Source organism: Rhinoraja longicauda, chromosome 7 (assembly GCF_053455715.1).
Source record: "Rhinoraja longicauda isolate Sanriku21f chromosome 7, sRhiLon1.1, whole genome shotgun sequence".
Lineage (NCBI taxonomy): Eukaryota > Metazoa > Chordata > Chondrichthyes > Rajiformes > Arhynchobatidae > Rhinoraja > Rhinoraja longicauda.
In genome coordinates this window covers 7,955,534-7,978,168 of record NC_135959.1, presented here as the reverse complement: position 1 = coordinate 7,978,168, position 22,635 = coordinate 7,955,534, and the positions used below count along the sequence as shown (strand labels likewise).

The 22,635-nt window shown below is 47.5% G+C and overlaps 1 protein-coding gene across 1 annotated transcript in view; it reads right to left on the bottom strand.

Annotated features, from left to right (window-relative positions):
* Positions 1-881: 881 nt before the first annotated feature.
* The window catches only part of dhrsx (dehydrogenase/reductase (SDR family) X-linked), a 242,398-nt gene continuing 220,644 nt past the window's right edge, over positions 882-22,635 (bottom strand). Inside the window, exons 6-7 of the mRNA XM_078402052.1 lie at positions 22,409-22,616; positions 882-1,371 (exon numbers count right to left, since the gene is read on the bottom strand). Coding sequence (XP_078258178.1) covers positions 1,174-1,371; positions 22,409-22,616 — 406 coding nt within the window. The 3' untranslated portion in view covers positions 882-1,173. The remainder of the gene's footprint in view (positions 1,372-22,408; positions 22,617-22,635) is intronic.

The following is a 22,635-nucleotide window of genomic DNA, read 5'->3' as shown; positions in this document are numbered from 1 at the left end:
AAACTGAGGGATTTAATTGATTATTCCTGATTTGCTGATAATTTTATCTGGAATTTTCCTGTAATTGATTATAGAGTCATATAGAGTGATGCAGCGTGGAAACAGGCCCTTCGGCCCAACTTGCCCACACTGGCCAACATGTCCCAGCTACACGAGTCCCACCCGCCCGCGTTTGGCCTCATATCCCTCCAAACCTGTCCTATCCATTAATTAGTAGGAAAGAATTTCTGAACTCTCCCGTCTTAACCTACTTGATCTCCCGGTGGCTCAGCACTTCAACTCCCCCTCCCATTCCCAATCTGACCTTTCTGTCCTGGGCCTCCTCCATTGTCAGAGTGAGGCCCAGCGCAAATTGGAGGAACAGCACCTCATATTTCGCTTGGGTAGCTTACCCCCCAGCGGTATGAACATTGACTTCTCTAACTTCAGATAGCCCTTGCTTTCCCTCTCTCTCCATCCCTCCCCCTTCCCAGTTCTCCCACTAGTCTTACTGTCTCCCGACTACATTCTATCTTTGTCCCGCCCCCTCCCCTGACATCAGTCTTAAGAAGGGTCTCGACCTGAAACGATCACCCATAATGTCATACGTGATAGTCGTAGAATTAGGCCCTTCATAGAAACATAGAAACATAGAAATTAGGTGCAGGAGTAGGCCATTCGGCCCTTCGAGCCTGCACCGCCATTCAATATGATCATGGCTGATCATCCAACTCAGTATCCCGTACCTGCCTTCTCTCCATACCCCCTGATCCCTTTAGCCACAAGGGCCACATCTAACTCCCTCTTAAATATAGCCAATGAACTGGCCTCAACTACCTTCTGTGGCAGAGAATTCCACAGATTCACCACTCTCTGTGTGAAAAAAAACTTTCTCATCTCGGTCCTAAAAGACTTCCCCCTTATCCTTAAACTGTGACCCCTTGTTCTGGACTTCCCCAACATCGGGAACAATCTTCCTGCATCTAGCCTGTCCAACCCCTTAAGAACTTTGGGCCCATCAAGTCTACTCCTCCATTCAATCTCGGGAGAGATGCTCAATTGAGTTACTCCAGCATTTTTGTGTCTGCTATCCATATAATTCTTCAAGAATTAGTTATTCTTGCTGCCTGCCTCTCTACTCTTGAAGGAAAGATGAGTTCACAGGGTGTTGAGGATGGAGAGGCCTTTTGTTCTTTAAGAGGCTTCTACAGGCCTGTCCGGAATACCAAGCAGTCTGCAGGTCCAGGCCCACAGTTCTGTCTGGAGGTCTTCGTCGTAGGAAACGTCTGCCGATTTCTCCTTCTGGCCATTGTTGAGATAGAAACCTCCGGAACCTTCCAGGTCAGGCGAGAGCGCAGCGTATATCACGGTGGAGGCCCCCTGGCTTGGAGTCTGCAGACAGAGAGAGGGAGAGACTGTGAATGGCTCGATTGTCATCGTGCATTGTCTTTGCGCTGTCTGATTAGCACGCAACAAAAGCTGTTCACTGTACCTCAGTACACGTGACAATAAACGCAACGAAACAGAACCGAGAAAGGACGAAACCTGCCACAATTACTATCACAACTACTATCTACCTCATTGGTGACCCTCGGACTATCTTTCATCGGACTTTACTGGCTTTACCTTGCACGAAACGTTATTCCCTTGTCCTGTGTCGGTACACTGTGAATGGATCGATTGCGATCATGTATTGTCTTTCCGTTGACTGTTTAGCACGCAACCATGGGCGGCATGCACGGTGGCGCAGCGCTAGAGTTGCTGCCTTACAGCACTTACGGCGCCAGAGACCCGGATTCGATCCCGACTACGGGCGCTGTCTGTACGGAGCTTGCACGTTCTCCCCGTGACCGCATGTGTTTCTCCGAGATCTTCGGTTTCCTCCCACACTCCAAAGACGTACAGGTTTTTGAAGGTTAATTGGCTTGGTGTAAGTGTAAAATTATCCCCGGTGTGTGTAGGATAGTGTTATTGTGTGGGAATCGCTGGTCGGTGCGGACTCGGTGAGCCAAAGGGCCTGTTTCCCCGCTGTATCTCTAAATTAAACTAAACTTAAAAGCTTCTCACCGCACCTCAGTGCACATGACATTAAACTGAACTGAACAATTAGCGAGCGGCCTGCTGACAAAATAGTGGCGGGCTTTACGGCTCTCGTTAGTATTGGTGTGCAGTTTAAGCAGAGAAAAGGACGCCTAGAAGTTGCAAAGTCCGTAGACAAGCACCCGTGGTCAGGATCGAACCCGGGTCTCTAGCACTGTGAGGCAGCAACTCTACCACTGAACCACCTACTTGTGCTTCCATGGGCTGTGAGACTAATGCATTTTAGCATTGACAAGGTCCTGTAAGATCAGACTGCAGATACTTAAAAACAATTTGCTTCTGTCCAATCAGAAATCCATTTCCATCCTTCCGTTCACCATCAAATAAAGGTTGCAATGATAGACTTTCCACAAGGAATGATTGGGAGAAATCTAAATAAATATTGACACGGACAAAATAAACTAATTACATTTGCAGGAAAGAGTTGTTTCTCAAAGGTTAATCAAGAAAATATTTTAAACAGTAATTAAGTTTTCAGCTTATACACCCACGACTGTGCAGCCATGGATAAACCCAATTCAATTTACAGTTTGAATCAGTCTGAAGAAGAGTCTCGACCCGAAACGATCAGTCTGAAGAAGGATCTCGACCCGAAGCGATCAGTCTGAAGAAGGGTCTCGACCCGAAACGTCACCCATTCCTTCTCTCCTGAGATGCTGCCTGACCCGCTGAGTTACTCCAGCATTTTGTGATACCTTCGATTTGAACCAACATCGGCAAGTTTTTTTCCCACAGTCTGAAGAAGGGTCTCGACCAGAAGCGATCAGTCTGAAGAAGGGTCTCGACCCGAAACGTCGCCCATTCCTTCTCTCCTGAGATGCTGCCTGACCTGCTGAGTTACTCCAGCATTTTGTGAAATAAGTCTGAAGAAAGGTCTCGACCCGAAACGATCAGTCTGAAGAAGGATCTCGACCCGAAGCGATTAGTCTGAAGAAGGGTCTCGACCCGAAGCGTCGCCCATTCCTTCTCTCCTGAGATGCTGCCTGACCCGCTGAGTTACTCCAGCATTTTGTGATACCTTCGATTTGAACCAGCATCTGCAGTTATTTTCCCTCAGTCTGAAGAAGGGTCTCGACCGGAAGCGTTGCCCATTCCTTCTCTCCGGAGATGCAGCTTGACCCGCTGAGTTACTCCGGCATTTTGCGCCTACCTTCAATTTACAAATTCGCAGACGACGCCACCGTTGTGGGCCGGACATCAAATAATGACGAGGCGGAGCACAGGAAGGAGATCGAGAACCTCGTGTCCTGGTGTGGAGGCAACTACCTTTCCTTCAATGTCAGCAAGACAAAGGAGATAATGATCGACTTCAGGAAGTGAAGTGGCGGCGCTGAAGTAGAGGTGGTTGAAAGCTTCAAATTCCTCGGAGTGATTATCTTGTACTGGACCATCCATATTGAAACAGTGGCCAATAATGCACACCAACTTCCTTAGAAGGCTTAGGAAGGGAGGCATGTCCGCAACAACTCTCCCCAACTTCTACAGATGCGCCACAAAAAAGCATTTTGTCGGGATGCGTCCCGGCTTGTTTTGGGAACAGCTCAATCCAAGACCGCAAGAAACTGCAGAGAATTGTGGACGCATCCCAGACCATCACACAAACCGTTGACTCCATTTGCACCTCATGCCACCTCGGCAAGGCCAGCAGCATAATCAAGGACAAGTCTCATCCCGGTCACTCCCCCTCAGTTTTTAGTTTTTAGTTTTAGAGATACAGCGTGGTAACGGCCCCATCGGCCCACCGAGTCCGCACCGACCAGCGATCCCCACACATTAACGCCACCCTACACACACGAGGGACAAGCTTACATTTACACCAAGCCAATTAACCGACAAACCTGCACGTCTTTGGAGTGTGGAAGGAAACCGATGATCTCAAGTACAATACTCTGTACGGACAGCAGCAGCAGTAGGGATCGAACCCGGGTGTCCGGCACTGTAAGGCAGCAACTCAGAGGGTGATGGGTATATGGAACGAGCTGCCACAAGAGGTAGTGTAAACAGGTTTAGTTTAGAGATAAAGCGCAGAAACAGGCCCTTCGACCCATCGGGTCCATGACGACCAGCGTTCCCCGCATATTATCACTGTGCTACACCCACGAGGGACTTTAAAAAAACCCATTTATCAAGCCAATTAACCTACAAACCTGTACGCCGTTGGAGTGTGGGAGGAAACCGAAGATCTCGGAGAAAACCCACGCAGGTCACGGGGAGGAGTTGAGTATAGGAGCAAAGAGGTCCTTCTGCAGTTGTACAGGGCCCTAGTGAGACCGCACCTGGAGTACTGTGTGCAGTTTTGGTCTCCAAATTTGAGGAAGGATATTCTCGCTATTGAGGGCGTGCACCGTAGGTTTACTAGGTTGTATGTTGAAAGACTGGATCGACTAGGCTTGTATACACTGGAATTTAGAAGGATGAGAGGAGATCTTATCGAAACGTATAAGATTATTAAGGGGTTGGACATGTTGAAACATGTTCCCAATGTTGGGGGAGTCCAGAACCAGGGGCCACAGTTTAAGAATAAGGGGTAGGCCATTTAGAACTGAGATGAGGAAAAACTTTTTCAGTCAGAGAGTTGTAAATCTGTGGAATTCTCTGCCTCAGAAGGCAGTGGAGGCCAATTCTCTGAATGCATTCAAGAGAGAGCTAGATAGAGCTCTTACGGATAGCGGAGTCAGGGGGTATGGGGAGAAGGCAGGAACGGGGTACTGATTGAGAATGATCAGCCATGATCACATTGAATGGCGGTGCTGGCTCGAAGGGCCGAATGGCCTCCTCCTGCACCTATTGTCTATTGTCTATTGTACAAACTCCGTACATACAGCACCCTTAGTCGGGATCGAACCCGGGTCTCCGGCGCTGCATTCGCTTTGAGGCAGCAACTCTACCGCTGCGCCACCGTGCCGTGAAGATACAATAACTGCATCTAAAAGACACTTTGAGAGGTACATGGATGGAAAGGTTTTACAGGGATATGGGCCAAATGGGCCCAGCTTTAGATGGGGGCATCTTGGTGCGCATGGACGAATGGGATGAAGGGCCTATTTCTGTACTGCATGATTCCATAACTATGATTATTGCTATTTCCCCAGAAAACAACCATCAGTGCTTAGAACGTGGAACAGCACAGCACAAGGACAGACCCTTCGGCCCACAATGTCTGAGCTGAACAAGATGGCGACCAACTCTTTTATCTTCCTGCACATGGTGTATATCCCTCCAATCCCCACATCTCCATGTGCCGATAGAAACATAGAAACATAGAAAATAGGTGCAGGAGTAGGCCATTCGGCCCTTCGAGCCTGCACCGCCATTCAATATGATCATGGCTGATCATCCAGCTCAGTATCCCGTACCTGCCTTCTCTCCATACCCCCTGATCCCTTTAGCCACAAGGGCCACATCTAACTCCCTCTTAAATATAGCCAATGAACTGGCCTCAACTACCTCCTGTGGCAGAGAATTCCACACACTCACCAATCTCTGTGTAAAAACAAAACTTGCGCAGGAAGGAACTGCAGATGCTGGTTTAAATCGAGGATAGACACAAAAAGTTGGAGTAACACAGAGGGGCAGGCAGCATCTCCAGAGAGAAAGGAATGGGTGACGTTTCGGGTCGAGACACTCCTTCGGACTTAAAAACTTTCCCCGCACATTTACTTTTAAATTTTGCCCCTCTCACCTAACATAAAATGCAATCCTAAGACTATAAGACCTTAAGACCGTAAGACATAGCAGCAGAATTAAGGATTTGGCCCATCGAGTCCGCTCCGCCATTCGATCAATTTTCCCCTCTCAACCAAGAGGAGTAACAAGTAAGTAACAAGAGGAGTTGAGTATAGGAGCAAAGAGGTCCTTCTACAGTTGTACCGGGCCCTGGTGAGACCGCACCTGGAGTACTGTGTGCAGTTTTGGTCTCCAAATTTGAGGAAGGATATTCTTGCTATTGAGGGCGTGCAGCGTAGGTTCACTAGGTTAATTCCCGGAATGGCGGGACTGTCGTATGTTGAAAGGCTGGAGCGATTGGGCTTGTATACACTGGAATTTAGAAGGATGAGGGGGGATCTTATTGAAACATATAAGATAATTAGGGGATTGGACACATTAGAGGCAGGAAACATGTTCCCAATGTTGGGGGAGTCCAGAACAAGGGGCCACAGTTTAAGAATAAGGGGTAGGCCATTTAGAACGGAGATGAGGAAGAACTTTTTCAGTCAGAGAGCGGTGAAGGTGTGGAATTCTCTGCCTCAGAAGGCAGTGGAGGCCAGTTCGTTGGATGCTTTCAAGAGAGAGCTGGATAGAGCTCTTAAGGATAGCGGAGTGAGGGGGTATGGGGAGAAGGCAGGAACGGGGTACTGATTGAGAGTGATCAGCCATGATCGCATTGAATGGCGGTGCTGGCTCGAAGGGCTGAATGGCCTACTCCTGCACCCATTGTCTATTGTCTATTGTCTAACCCCAATCTCTTGCCACCTCTCCGTGACCTTTGAGGCCCTTTCTGATCGAGAACCGATTAATCTCCGCTTTAAAAATATCCAGGAAACTTGAAGCACGATATTTAAAATAGCATGAGTCCCTGAGCAGCTGAAATGCCTTTGGTTAGCGACGCATTTTTTACACGCTGCTTCACAGATGACTGGAGCCTCAGACGAAACGGTTTTACAGATCTTCAAAGTGCAAAGCTGCTTGCCGATGACGCAAGTATTCAGTTTGTTTAAAGAACCGGAACGGAAGCTCGGTTGTCAGAGCTGCAGATTATTGCCATGGGGCATCATTTCGGTTGTGTCAATGTCTTTAAACCCCCAGGATGCAGAGGGAGTAGTACGAACATAGAAACATAGAAAATAGGTGCAGGAGGAGGCCATTCGGCCCTTCCAGCCAGCACCGCCATTCATTGTGATCATGGCTGATCATCCACAATCAGTGACCCGTGCCTGCCTTCTCCCCATACCCCTTGATTCCGCTAGTCCCTAGAGCTCCATCTAACTCCATAGTATTTGGTTGCTGAGGTGGGATTGGGCAAGTTGATCCAAGATGTTCCTGAACCTTATGATGCAGGACTTCAGGCTTCCTGTACCTCCTGCTCGATGGTGGCAGTGGGAAGAGGTCACGGACAAGTTGGTTGAGATCCTCGAGGAGAGATGCCACCTTCATGAGGCAGAGCCTCATGTCGATGTTTTCGATGGTGAGGAGAGGCGTGCCCGTGGTAGACTGGGCTGGGTCCACCACTCTCTGCACCCTGTGTGTGATGGAATTGTCCCGCAGGTCCACCACCGATTTTCCGGCAACTGATGGTCCGGCACCTCCTTTAATCCGGACAAAATTACGAGAGCGTGCTTCAAGGGTCTCGACCCGAAACGTCACCCATTCCTTCTCTCCTGAGATACTGCCTGACCTGCTGAGTTACTCCAGCATTTTGTGAATAAATACCTTCGATCTGCGCTTCTTTGCATCTGTACAAAAAGTACGTAGTTTCTGGAAAACAAGACATTTGCGTCTTTTCTGAGCCCTTAATAAACTGGAATCAGTGGGTAATTGGTGATTATTATCAGCTGAGGGAAAATCTAGCCTTTATCTCGCCAAGATGCAGCGAGATCGAAGGTTAAAAATATCAACGCTATTTCAGTCTAGGCAACTTTTCAAAGTGACGTGAGTGACGCCTTCTTCCTTGAGCCTAAAACCTCCTTGAACGTAGAAGGAGTGAGAGCAGTTAGCATGGACTCGGTGAGCCCAATGGGCCTGCTCCATGCTGCAAGAAATGAAAAGGTGCAAACAACTAGTGAATGAAAGGAAAGAAAAAAACCCCAAATCAGAGCCAGCAATGATGATCGGGGAGAGGTGGAGCACCACGACGGTCAATTCCTTCATCATCGTCACAGATTTGCCCCCTTTAATCCGGACAAACTGACGAGAGCGCACTTAAAATCCCCCTCCTCTCCCCTCCTGGAAGACCCTCCGAAAATAGACAATAGACAATAGGTGCAGGAGTAGGCCATTCGGCCCTTCAAGCCAGCACCACCATTCAACGTGATCATGACTGATCATTCTCAATCAGTACCCCGTTCCTGCCTTCTCCCCCCTACCCCCAAACTCCGCTATCCTTAAGAGCTCTATCTAGCTCTCTCAGAGAATTGGCCTCCACTGCCTTCTGAGGCAGTGAATTCCACAGATTTACAACTCTCTGACTGAAAAAGTTTTTCCTCATCTCCGTTCTAAATGGCCTACCCCTTATTCTTTAAATTGTGGCCCCTTGTTCTGGACTCCCCCAACATTGGGAACATGTTTCCTGCCTCTAACGTGTCCAACCCCTTAATAATCTTATATGTTTCGATAAGATCCCCTCTCATCCTTCTAAATTCCTGTGTATACAAGCCTAGCCGCTCCAGTCTTTCAACATACGACAGTCCCGCCATTCCGGGAATTAACCTAGTAAACCTACGCTGCATGCCCTCAATAGCAAGAATATCCTTCCTCAAATTTGGAGACCAAAACTGCACACAGTACTCCAGGTGCGGTCTCACTAGGGCCCTTAGTGAGACCGCTTGTGACGCTTAGACCAGACGAGGTGGCCGATCTCGACCTCATTGGGACTTTCCGCTGATCAGCGGGTCGAACTTGCCCCCAGCAGCCGGGGTTCTGCAACTGGAACCATGGAAGGGTGGGGTGAATCTGTGGAATTCATTGCCGCAGAATGTTGTGGAGGCCAAGTCAATAAATGTTTTTAAGGCAGAGATAGATAGATTAGTACGGGTGTCAGGGGTTATGGGGAGAAGGCAGGAGAATGGGGTTAAGGGGGGGAGAGAGTGATCAGCTATGATTGAATGGTGGAGTAGACTTGGTGGGCCGAATGGCCTAATTCTGCTCCTATCACTTATGACCTTATGAATTGGTCGTTCCCATTGCCGACTGCTGCGGCCGACATTGCGGGCCGGTATCTCGGTCCCTCGGCGGAATGTTCCGGTACCGTTGGACTCCTCTCGGAGGCCGTTACCTCTGTTGGCCCCGGAAATAATCCAGAAATGCCCTGGAACCAAGGGTGCTGGTAAACCGGTGGTGGACCTGTAGTATCTTTGCTGTGAAGTACCTACAAGCGGCTTTGCTATGCTTAGGGGGAATCGAGAACCAGAGGACATAAGGTTTAAGGTGAAGGAGGAAAGATTAATAGGGATCTGAGGGGTTCAGCTTTTTCACACAAAGAGTGGTGGGTGTATGGAATGGGCTGTCGGAGGAGCTAGGAGCCTACTGGCAACGGTCTCCCGGCCATTCGGGACATGTTCTACCGGCGGTGCCTGCGGAAGGCACGTAGCATCATCAAGGACCACAGCCACCCAGCATGCAGGCTGTTCTCTTGTTACCGTCAGGCAGACGATACAGGAGTATGGCTGTGCGCGTACCGCCAGACTTAAGAACAGTTTCTACCATCAGGCCATCAGGCTTCTGAACTCATAAACACATTTCAAATCATATATGTTGATTATTTTTAATATTGTCTTTTTACCTTTTTTTAAGATTGTCTTTTTACCTTACTAATGTCATTTTTTAAATCTTATTTGAATATTACCACTGAGGTGACCTGTTGTCTTGTCAAGGTCCTCCTCCAGTGCCATAGTGAGGCCCACCGGAAATTGGAGGAACAGCACCTCATATTTCGCCTGGGCAGCTTGCAGCCCAGCGGTATGAACATCGACTTCTCCAACTTTAGATAGTTCCTCTGTCCCTCTCTTCCCCTCCTCCTTCCCAGATCTCCCTCTATCTTCCTGTCTCCACCTATATCCTTCCTTTGTCCCGCCCCCCCTGACATCAGTCTGAAGAAGGGTCTCGACCCGAAACGTCACCATTCCTTTTCTCCTGAGATGCTGCCTGACCCGCTGAGTTACTCCAGCATTTTGTGAATAAATACCTCTGATTTGTACCAGCATCTGCAGTTATTTTCTTATACTATCTGTTGTCTTGTCAAATACATTTCATTGTACTGTTGACACTGTGCCAACCTACACATGACAAAAAATATTTATTATTATTATTATTATTATTAGTTGGGACAGGTACGATCGCAAAATTTTAGAAACATTTAGACAGGTACACGGATAGGACAGGTTTGGAGGGATATGGACCAAACACAGTCAGGTGGGACTAGTGTAGATGGGACACGTTGGCCGGTGTGGGCAACTTGGGCCGAAGGGGCCTGTTTCCACGCTGTATGACTTTATGAATCTATGACTATGATGAAGTGCTAAAGACTGGAGTGACTAGGCTTGTATACACTGGAATTTAGAAGGATGAGAGGGGATCTTATCGAAACATATAAGATTATTAAGGGGTTGGACACGTTAGAGGCAGGAAACATGTTCCCAATGTTGGGGGAGTCCAGAACCAGGGGCCACAGTTTAAGAATAAGGGGTAGGCCATTTAGAACCGAGATGAGGAAAAACCTTTTCAGTCAGAGAGTTGTGAATCTGTGGAATTCTCTGCCTCAGAAGGCAGTGGAGGCCAATTCTCTGAATACATTCAAGAGAGAGCTAGATAGAGCTCTTAAGGATAGCGGAGTCAGGGGGTATGGGGAGAAGGCAGTAACGGGGTACTGATTGAGAATGATCAGCCATGATCACATTGAATGGCGGTGCTGGCTCGAAGGGCCGAATGGCCTACTCCTGCACCTATTGTCTATTGTCTATTGTCTAACACTGCAATATAATTGTGAGCTATCGTGCTAATACTTAACCAACCCATTCAACCAACCTCCAAAATAAACCAGATCAACTGGCCATTATCACATTCTTATTCCCGAGACTTCACTGCACAAATTGCCATTACAAAGGAGCTTAAATGTTAAACATATTTTAAAGGTCGAGAATGCTTTGATACATGTTGAACGGCGCATAATGATGCAAATTCATTCTATCCGAGCTCGTCCAAGGATGTAAGGATATCTGGAGTGTATCACCGTGTTAATTACGCTTGCATTACAGTGAGTACACAGCAGAGCAACAGATCAATCCGCAGAAAGACAAGCATGTTATAAATTATACTCCGGTTGCTTTGAAAGGCCGACGCAGCTAACGCAGCTACAAAAGCAAGGCCTTACAAACAGGGCAATGAGATAAAAGATCAGTTTATCTGCTGCGGGATGAATACAACGCCCGTGTTGTGACTGGTTTGGAAATAAGAATTATGCTCTGTCAAACAAAATGAATAATTTTCGAAAATTTGGCGATCGCAAAATCCTCAAGGTCGAGCTATTGTCACGCCCTGCACTCCCAGGACAGAATTTTTCTGAATCGCCCACTGCGAGGCAGTTAATCACTGACTACCTTTGAACTCGCTTCGTGCACTTTCAGTTGATGATAAGCTAGTTTACGGAGGTGCTCAGCAAAAAAAAAAAAGGTGACACGAGGAATTATTTGTAAGTACAGAAGGCCTTTGTGACTTGAACTCTCCGCAAAGGCAGAGTAGGTCTCATTCCTTGTTCTCAAACCGCTAACGTGGAGATGGCTCACAGCCGGTATTACCTGTCAAAGGCAGATCCACCCCAGGAGCTCGGATCACGTCGTAAATAATAAGAGTGAATTGAAGCTCGTTTATCACTTCGCTTCCGAATCACCACATGCGTTACTGCCTGCAACCGCGCATTCGGCTTCAGCTCAAGAGACGTTGCGACGATCCCAGGGATGATGGGGTTAACATACGAAGGTATTTATTTCACAAAATGCTGGAGTAGCTCAGCAGGTTCTATCCTGCACACCAGAGACAATTTATGGAAGTCATTTAGCCTACAAACCTGCACGTCTTTGGAGTGTGGGAGGAAACTGGAGCACCCGGAGAAAACCCACGTGGTCACAGGGAGAACGTACAAACATCGTACAGACAGCAGCCATAGTCAGGATTGAACCCAGGTCTCAGCAATGGAGAACTTAGAACAATGAACACCACACACAAGGACAGGCTGAACATGATGCCAACACTACCTGCACATTATCCAAATCCCTCCATTCTCTATGTCCCCAAGTCTATTAAATAATACTGTATTAAAGTTAGTCTCTGAAAGTTCATCACTGCTGCTTAGATTAGCTTAGTGTGGAAATACAGTGCGGAAACTGGCCCTTCGGCCCAGTGAGTCTGCACCGACCAGCGATCCTCGCACGCTAACCCTATCCTGCGCACGCTAGGGACAATTTACAGTTTTACCAAGCCAATTAACCTACAATCCTGTACGTCTTTGGAGTGTGGGAGGAAACCGGAGCTCCTGGAGAAAACCCACACAGGCCACGAGGAGAAGGTGCAAACTCCGTACAGACAGCACCCGCAGTCGGGATCGAACCCGGGACTCTGGCGGTGTGAGGCAGCAACTCTGCCGCCGTGCCGCCGTAAGACGGGGTTCACACCCGCGAATTGCATTCGCTGTCACTCCATGACTAATCTAGGTTGAGAGTCAAGGTTCAGAACTCATTGGATTTGATCTGGAGCGATTCCTGATTGAACCTGTGAAAGGGACCCCTGAAACACATTAGGAGGCAGGCAGTCAGGCACTTCATCAATTTTTCAATAAAAGAAACTCAAAGTGGATTAAAAGGCTCAACCTCTGCAGATACACATCAGCATTCAGCACTATGGCAGTGATCATGAAAGTTATTGTTCAGCTAACTACAAAAGTTGATGGAGCTGGCATTTTAAAAGCCTGCTGTTGGAAATGGCTAAGAATCTCGATGATCGAAGGACAGGGAAGAAGGGCAAGGTCGATTTGAACATATACACCCCCTAAAACGTCGAACATAGAAACATAGAAAATAGGTGCAGGAGTAGGCCATTTGGCCCTTCGACCCATTCAATATGATCATGACTGATCATCCACAATCAGTACCCCGTTCCTGCTTTTTCCCCATATCCCTTGATTCCGTTAGCCCCAAGTGCTAAATCTAACTCTCTCTTGAAAACATCCAGTGAATTGGCCTCCACTGCCTTCTGTGACAGAGAGTTCCACAGATTCACAACTCTCTGCGCGAAAAGGTTTATCCGCATCTCACTCCTAAATGGCCTACCCCTTATTCTTAAACTGTGACCCCTGGTTCTGGACTCCCCCAACATCGGGACCATTTTTCCTGCATCTAGCCTGTCCAATCCTCTAAGAATTTTATATGTTTCCATTAGATCCCTTCTCAGCCTTCTAAATTCCAGCGAATTCAAGCCCAGTCAACCTATTCTTTCACGTCAGTCCAGCCATCCCGGGAATTAACCAGGTGAATCCACGCTGCACTCCCTCAATAGCAATAATGTCCTTCCTAAAATTAGACCAAAATTGCACAAAATACTTCAGGTGCAGTCTCACCGGTGCCCTGTACAACTGCAGTAGGACATCCTTGCTCCTCAACTCAAATCCTCTCGCAATGAAGGCCAACATGCCATTGGCTTTCTTCACTGCCTGCTTTACCTGCATGCTTACTTTCTGTGAATGATGTACAAGCACACCCAGGTCTTGCACCTCCCCTTCTTCTAATATGACACCATTCAGATAATAATCTGCCTTCCTGTTCTTGCCACAAAAAGAGGATAACCTCACATTTACCACATTATACTGCATCTGCCATGCTTCTGCCCACTCACCCAACCTATCCAAGTCACCCTGCAGCCTCGTAGCATCCTCCTCGCAGCTCACACTGCCACCAAACTCCGTGTCATCGGCAAACTTAGAGATGTTACATTTAATTCCCTCATCTAAATCGTTAATATATATTGTAAATAACTGGGGTCGCAGCACCGAGCCTTGCAGCACCCCACTAATCATCACCTGCCATTCTGAAAAGGACGCGTTAATTCCTACTCTTTGCTCCCTGTCTGCCAACCAGTTCTCTATCTATGTCAATACCCTCCCCCCAATACCATGTGCTCTAATTTTGCACACTAATCTCTTGTGTGGGACCTTGTCAAATGCTTTTTGAAAGTCCAGATACATCACATCCACTGGCTCTTCCTTATCCATCCTACTTGTTACATCCTCAAAAAATTCCAAAAGATTAGTCAAGCATGATTTCCCCTTCATAAATCCATGCTGACTTTGACCAATCATCTTCCCCACTACCGATGTAAGGCTAACTGGTCTATAATTCCCCGTTTTCTCTCTCCCTCCTTTCTTAAAGAGTGAAGTTATATTGGCTACCCTCCAGTCCACAGGAACTGATCCAGAGTCGAGAGAACATTGGAAAATGATCATCAATGCATCCACGATTTCTAGGGCCACCTCCTTGAGTACTCTGGGATGCAGACCATCAGGCCCTGGGGATTTATCTGCCTAGAGTTTACCTAACACCATTTCCTGACTAATGTCCTTCAGTTCCTCCCTCCCACTAGATCCTCGGTCCCCTAGTATTTTCAGGAGATTGTTTGTGTCTTCCTTCGTGAAGACAGAACCAAAGTACTCGTTTAACTGTTCTGCCATTTCCTTGTTTCCCATTATAAATTCACCTGTCTCTGATTGTAAGGGACCTACATTTGTCTTCACTAATCTTTTCCTTTTTACATTCCTATAGAAACCTTTACAGTCAGTTTTTATATTCCCCGCAAGCTTTCTTCCATACTCTTTTTTCCCCCTCTTAATCAACCTCTTTGTCCTCCTCTGTTGAGTTCTAAATCTCTCCCAGTCCTCTGGTCTGCCGCTTGTTCTGGCCAATTTATATGCCTCTTCCTTGGCTTTAACACTATCCTTGACTTCCCTCATCAGCCACCTTCTCAGTTTTATTTTTTCGCCAGACAGGGATGAACAATTTCTGGAGTTCATCCATGCGGTCTTTAAATCTTTGCCATTGCGTCTCCACTGTCAACCCTATAAATATAATTTGCCACTCTATCCTAGCCAATTCCCGTCTCATAACTTCAAAGTCTCCTTGATTCAAGTTCAGGAGCTTAGTCTCTGAATTAACCATCCTAATGCAGAATTCCAACAGTCACTGTTGCCCAAGGGGCCTTGCACAACAAGATCGCTAATTAATCCTTCCTCATTACACAATACCCAGTCAAGGATGGCCTGCCCTCTAGGTGGTTCCTGCACATATTGGTTTTAAAACCAATCCCGCCGTATACATTCCAGGAAATCCTCCTCCTCAGTGCTGCTACCAATTTGGTTGGTCCAATCTATATGTAGATTAAAGTCACCCATGATAACCGCTGTACCTTTGCTACATGCATCCTAATTTCCTGCTTGATGCTATCCCCAATCTCCGTCCTGCTGCTAGGTGGTCTGTATACAACTCCAACAAGCGTTTTCTGCCCTTGGCTATTTCGCAGTTCTACCCATACCGATTCTACAGCATCCGAGCTAATGTCTCTCCTTGCTATTGCATGAATCTCCTCTTTAACCAGCAATGCCACCCCACCTCCTCTTCCTTTCTGTCTATCCTTCCTGAATATTGAATACCCCTGCATGTTTAGCTCCCAGCCTTGGTCACCCTGGAGCCATGTCTCTGTAATTCCAACTATATCATATCCCTTAACTACTAACTGCGCATTCAATTCATCCACCTTATTTCTAATGTTCCTCGCATTGAGGCACAAAGCCTGCTGGTTAGTTTTTCTTATCTCCCTTCTACCTTTTGCTTCTGTCCTCATTTTATGGCCCTCTGTCTCCTTGCATTGGTTCCCATCCCCCTTGCCCTGTTAGTTTAAAGGTGGCCTTTCCTACACTCCCTTTCCTGTTAGCTGCACGGATACGTGTCCATGTTGTTGACTCCGTTGTTGAACAAGCTCACATTTACCAGTTTCGGTCCTCTATGAGTTTCGGTTAATGGTTCAACGTTTAATTTAGTTTAGTTCAGAGATTCAGCGCGGAAACAGGCCCTTCGGCCCTCCGAGTCCGCACCGACCAGCGACCCCCAGCACATTAACACTACCCTACACACACTAGGGACAATTTACAAGTTTACCAAGCCAATTAACCGACAAACCTGTACGTCTTTGGAGTGTGGGAGGAAATTGGAGATCCCGGAGAAAACCCACGCAGGTCACGGGTGCAGACAGCACCCGTAGTGACGATTGAACCTGGGTCTCTGGCGCAGTAAGTCCCCCCATCTAAAGCTAGTCCCATTTGCCTGCATTTGGCCCATATTCCTCCAAACCTTTCCTATCCATATCTGTTGTTTGAGTCAGGGCAGCACAGTGTGGTGCAGCAGTAGAGTTGCTGCCTTGCAGTGCCAGAGACCCAGGTTTGATCCTGACTACGGGTGCTGCCTGCATGGAGCTAGTACGTTCTCCTTGTGACCGCGTGGGTTTTCTCCAGGTGCTTCGGTTTCCTCCCATATTCCAAAGTCGTACAGGTTTTGTAGGTTAATTGGCTTCTGGCCAATTGCAGACAATGTGTAGGATAAAACTGGTGTATTGGTGATCATTGCTTGGTGTGGACTCGATGAGCCAAAGGTCCTGATGTGTTTCTGAGGTTCTTTTTACCAGCTTCAACATGCTAATTGCTTGGTATTGGCATTGGTTTCTTATTGTACAATACCAGGCTAGTGTTCAATCATTTCTCGAGGTACTCAGTTTGTGCACATTGTAAATTTCATTTCAATCAAATGAACTAAAAGACTCCCGTTGAACAACAGGGTGGCGTGGTGGCGCGGTGGCGCAGCAGTAGAGTGACTGCCTTACAGCGCCAGTAACACGATCCTGGATACACTGGAATTTAGAAGGATGAGAGGGGATCTTATCGAAACATATAAGATTATTAAGGGGTTGGACACATTAGAGGCAGGAAACATGTTCCCAATGTTGGGGGAGTCCAGAACCAGGGGCCACAGTTTAAGAATAAGGGGTAGGCCATTTAGAACGGAGACGAGGAAAAAAATTTCAGTCAGAGAGTTGTGAATCTGTGGAATTCTCTGCCTCAGAAGGCAGTGGAGGCCAATTCTCTGAATGCATTCAAGAGAGAGCTAGATAGAGCTCTTAAGGATAGCGGAGTCAGGGGGTATGGGGAGAAGGCAGGAACGGGGTACTGATTGAGAATGATCAGCCATGATCACATTGAATGACGGTGCTGGCTCGAAGGGCCGAATGGCCTACTCCTGCACCTATTTTATAAAAATCCCAAATACGGGTGCTGTCTGTGCGGACTTTGTACATCCTTCCCGTGACCCGTGCGGGCTTTCTCCGAGATCTTCATTTCCCTCCCGCACTCCAAAGACATACAGTTTTGCAAGTTAATTGTCTTCCGTAAAATTTGTAAATTGTCCCCAGCGTATGTGGGATAGTGTTGGCAGGCGGGGATCGCTGGTCGGTGCGTGGACCTTGTGGGCTGAAGGGCCCAATTTCCGCTCTGTATCTCTAAACGAAACTAAACTAAAGAAGCCTTGTAAAGCTGTCATTAGATGGCACCAGGTCATTGCCACAGTCGGCTCTAGGGGCTGTGGTATGAAGAGCTGGACTGGCGTGACCAGAGCTTGTGGCAGCCGGGACAACGAGGATCCTGAAGGACACACGCCACTTTATATTCAGGGCGCCAGCTGTGGATCTGTCACTTGCTTGCCCGTCTTTGGCACCTTGCAAACATTCGACAAAGCTCTTTGAATTGAGCTTTTGTGTGAGCGATAAGATAAGTGTAGTATCTGTGCTTTGCTATTTTTATTGCCAGCAGCAATGAACAGCAAGTGTATCGCGGTTTAAGAGATTAACGGACGCGTCACAGGGAGAGATTGGAATTCTAAAGTGGCGCATTAATATTTTGTGCTAATTGGCACAATGACAATAGACAATAGACAATAGGTGCAGGAGTAGCCCTTCGAGCCAGCATCACCAATCAATGTGATCATGGCTGATCATTCTCAATCAGTACCCCGTTCCTGCCTTCTCCCCATACCCCCTGACTCCGCCATCCTTAGAAGGGTCTCGACCCGAAACATCACCCATTCCTTCTCTCCTGAGATGCTGCCTGACCTGCTGAGTTACTCCAGCATTTTGTGAATAAATACCGCTATCCTTAAGAGCTCTCTCTTGAATGCATTCAGAGAATTGGCCTCCACTGCCTTCTGAGGCAGAGAATTCCACAGATTTACAACTCTCTGAATGAAAAAGTATTTCCTCATCTCCATTCTAAATGGCCTACCCCTTATTCTTAAACTGTGGCCCCTGGTTCTGGACTCCCCCAACATTGGGAACATGTTTCCTGCCTCTAACGTGTCCAACCCCTTAATAATCTTATATGTTTCGATAAGATCTCCTCTCATCCTTATAAAATTCCAGTGTATACAAGCCTAGTCGCTCCAGTCTTTCAATGTATGACAGTCCCGCCATACCAGGAATTAACCTAGTGAACCTACGCTGCACACACTCAATAGCAAGAATATCCTTCCTCAAATTTGGAGATCAAAACTGTACACAGTACTCCAGGTGCGGTCTCACTAGGGCCCGGTACAACTGCAGAAGGGCCTCTTTGCTCCTATACTCAACTCCTCTTGTTATGAAGGCCAACATTCCATTGGCTTTCTTCACTGCCTGCTGTACCTGCATGCTTCCTTTCAGTGACTGATGCACTAGGACACCCAGATCTCATTGTACATCCCCTTTTCCTAACTTGACACCATTCAGATAATAATCTGCCTTCCTATTCTTACCACCAAAGTGGATAACTTCACACTTATCCACATTAAACTGCATCTGCCATGCATCCGCCCACTCACACAACCTGTCCAAGTCACCCTGCAACCTCATAGCATCTTCCTCACAGTTCACACTGCCACCCAGCTTTGTGTCATCTGCAAATTTGCTAATGTTACTTTTAATCCCTTCATCCAAGTCATTAAATTATATTGTAAATAGCTGCGGTCCCAGCACCGAGCCTTGCGGTACCCCACTAGTCACTGCCTGCCTTTCTGAAAGGGACCCATTTATCCCCACTCTTTGCTTTCTGTCTGTCAACCAACTTTCTATCCATGTCAGTACCCTACCTCCAATACCATGTGCTCTAATTTTGCCCACTAATCTCCCACTAATCTAATGTGGGACCTTGTCGAAGGCTTTCTGAAAGTCGAGGTACACCACATCCACCGGCTCTCCCCTGTCAATTTTCCTAGTTACATCCTCAAAAAATTCCTCCACTGCCTTCTGCGGCAGAGAATTCCACAGATTTACAACTCTCTGACTGAAAAAGTTTTTCCTAATCTCAGTTCTAAATGGCCTACCCCTTATTCTTAAACTGTGGCCCCTTGTTCTGGACTCCCCCAACATTGGGAACATGTTTCCTGCCTCTAACGTGTACAACCCCTTAATAATCTTATACGTTTCGATAAGATCTCCTCTCATTCTTCTAAATTCCAGTGTATACAAGCCTAGTCGATCCAGTCTTTCAACATTTCATTGTGCCATTGAATAAGAAAATAAGAATTTCATTGTGCCATTTTGGGACAAATGACAATAAAACCCCCTTGACTCGTGAGTCTTGAATGTTACCAAGACAATGGAAATAAGTCCTGCTTTCTTTCCACATAGTGTCATGGGATCCTTGGTATTCGAAACAAGGACTTGTTTTAATGTTTCATCGAAAGATCAGCACGTCTGACAGGATAGCACTCCACAATATTCCACTGGAAACAAATGACATATGATGTGTTGTGATGATCTTGATTTTTCAAGAGAGAGTTAGATTTAGCTCTTAGGGGCTAATGGAATCAGGGGGCATGGGGAGAAAGCAGGAACGGGGTACTGATTTTGGTTGATCAGCCATGATCATATTGAATGGTGGTGCTGGCTCGAAGGGCCGAATGGCCTACTCCTATGTTTCTATTGACAGGGGAGAGCCGGTGGATGCCCACTCACACAACCTGTCCAAGTCACCCTGCAACCTCATAGCATCTTCCTCACAGTTCACACTACCACCCAGCTTTCTATGTTTCTATTTTCTACAATCAATGTCTCTGGAACGAGACTTGAATCAGGAAAACTGCTGATTGAAGGAAGAGTGCTGGCTCACTGTTGACGCTGGATGATCAGCCATGATCACGGTGAATGGCGGTGCTGGCTCAAAGGGCCGAATGCCTACTCCTGCACCTATTGTCTATTATATACTTTAAGAGTTAAAGCATTATTACTAACTTCTTTCTTCATACAGTATGTCCAGCTAAACTGTTTGCAGCATGAACAACAGAGAGTGGATTATCTTTACGCTGGCTTTAGAAACAGAAAAAATAGGTGCAGGAGTAGGCCATTCGGCCCTTAGAGCCAGCACCGCCATTCCCCATATCCCTTGATTCTGTTAGCCCTAAGAGCAAAATCTAACTCTCTCTTGAAAACATCCAGTGAATTGGCCTCCACTGCCTTCTGTGGCAGAGAATTCCACAGATTCACAACTCTCTGGGTGAAAATGTTTTTCCTCATCTCAGTCCTAAATGGCCCACCCCTTGTTCTTACACTGTGAACCCATGGTTCTGGACTCCCCCAACATGGGGAACATTTTTCCCGCATCTACCCTGTCCAAACCACCTTAAGAATTTTATATGTTTCTATAAGACCCCCTCTCATCCTTGCAAACTCCAGTGAATACAAGCCCAGTCGGCCCATTCTTTCATCATATGTCAGTCGCGCCGAAGGTGGGAGTGAGAAGGGAGGCACGAGGAACTGCAGGTGCTGGAATCTGGAGCAAAATACAAAGTGAGGGAGTAACTCAGCGGGTCAGGCAGCATGGCCTCCGAGAACGATGGGGGGGCGGGTGAGGAGGAGCATATGTGGCGGCAGTCAACGGAAAGGACTGCTCACTGCGCGGTGAACTTTTATAACTTAGTCAACGACAAAACCTGGCGACTCTTTGTGTACTGCCTTGGTGAGGTCTACCGTGTGATCTTACAGGGTTGGACGCATCCAGATGCCGTCATCGAACGCTGCTGGAAGGTCATCAACTCGGTGAAAGACGATCTTTGGTCTGCCCGAGCTTTGTTGGCCTCCCAGCGGAGCGAGCTGTCCGTCGGGGAATGTTGCCGACTGGCCCGCTGCGGACTGCAGGAGTAGGTGCTGAGGGACGCACTGAAGATCGGTGCAGCCAACAGCCAAGGCTCTGTGGGGGAGGACCACAGTCTAGGGTCATTCCGCTGCTGGACATGGGGGGCAGTGTGTGGGAAAATAACTGCAGATGCTGGTACAAATCGAAGGTATCACAAAATGCTGGAGTAACTCAGCGGGTCAGGCAGCATCTCAGGAGAGAAGGAATGGGTGACGTTTCGGGTCGAGACCCTTCTTCAGACTGAAGTGTGTGGTGGAGACGCCCCTCAATATAAGGGAAGGGATTCCACGCCAGTGGGCCACATGAGTGGCAAGGGGTTGGACACGTTAGAGGCAGGAAACATGTTCCCAATGTTGGGGGAGTCCAGAACCAGGAGCCACAGTTTAAGAATAAGGGGTAGGCCATTTAGAACGGAGATGAGGAAAATCTTTTTCAGTCAGAGAGTTGTGAATCTGTGGAATTCTCTGCCTCAGAAGGCAGTGGAGGCCAATTCTCTGAATGCATTCAAGAGAGAGCTAGATAGAGCTCTTAAGGATAGCGGAGTCAGGGGGTATGCGGAGAAGGCAGGAACGGGGTACTGATTGAGAATGATCAGCCATGATCACATCGAATGGCAGTGCTGGCTCGAAGGGCCGAATGGCCTACTCCTGCACCTATTGTCTATTGTCTAAGGGTGGGGGGTAATTTTGTGTAATTGGTGTATTGAATGTATATATAGCCTCCGAGAATGTCGGATGAAGTTTTGTAAGGAACAGATTTTGTATAAATTTATTTCTCGAATAAAGTATATTTTGAATTTTTTAATTTTTTTTTAATCGTTCCGGGTTGAAGGCAAAACAAGGTATTTCACTGTACCTCGTGACAATAAAGTGTCATTTAATCATTGAATAGATGGACGATGTTTCAGACTGAGTCTGAAGAAGGGTCTGAACACGAGACATTGCCCCTGCATTCCCTCCACAGGGGCTGCCAGGCCCGTTGAGTTACTCCAGCTCTCTGAGCTTTGACCAAGGTAAGTTGATTTCAGGAGTCAATCGTGGGCACCACACTATTGTGCTGGAGTTGCTTGCTGCCTTACAGCGCCAGGGACCCGGGCTCGATTCCGACTGGGCGGGTACCTGTCTGTACGGAGTTTGTACGTTCCTCCCGTGACCTGCGTGGCATTTCTCCGAGATCCTTTCTTTCCTCCCACACTCCAAAGGCCTACAGGTTAAATGGGCTTGGTAAACTTTCCCTGGTGCATGTAGGATGGTGTTAATGTGCAGGGATCGCTGGTCGGTGCAGACTCGGTGGGGCCAGAATTCTGCGCTGCATTTCTAAGCTGAACCAAACGGCTGGGCGAAATGCGGAGTAAAAGCGCCATACCTTAAAGAGCAACCAGGAGGTCAACCACTTGCACAGTCTGAAGAGCAAGGCGGTGTGCTTGTAGAGTTCGGTGCTGACCACCCCAGGGTCCACCACGTTGGAGGTCACGTAACTCCCATCGGCCGCGAGGCGTTGCTGCAGTTGGTACGAGAAGAGAACGAGGGCAAGCTTGCTCTGGGCATAGGCCCCGTGGGATGAGTAACTGCGTCTGCACAATAAAACACACC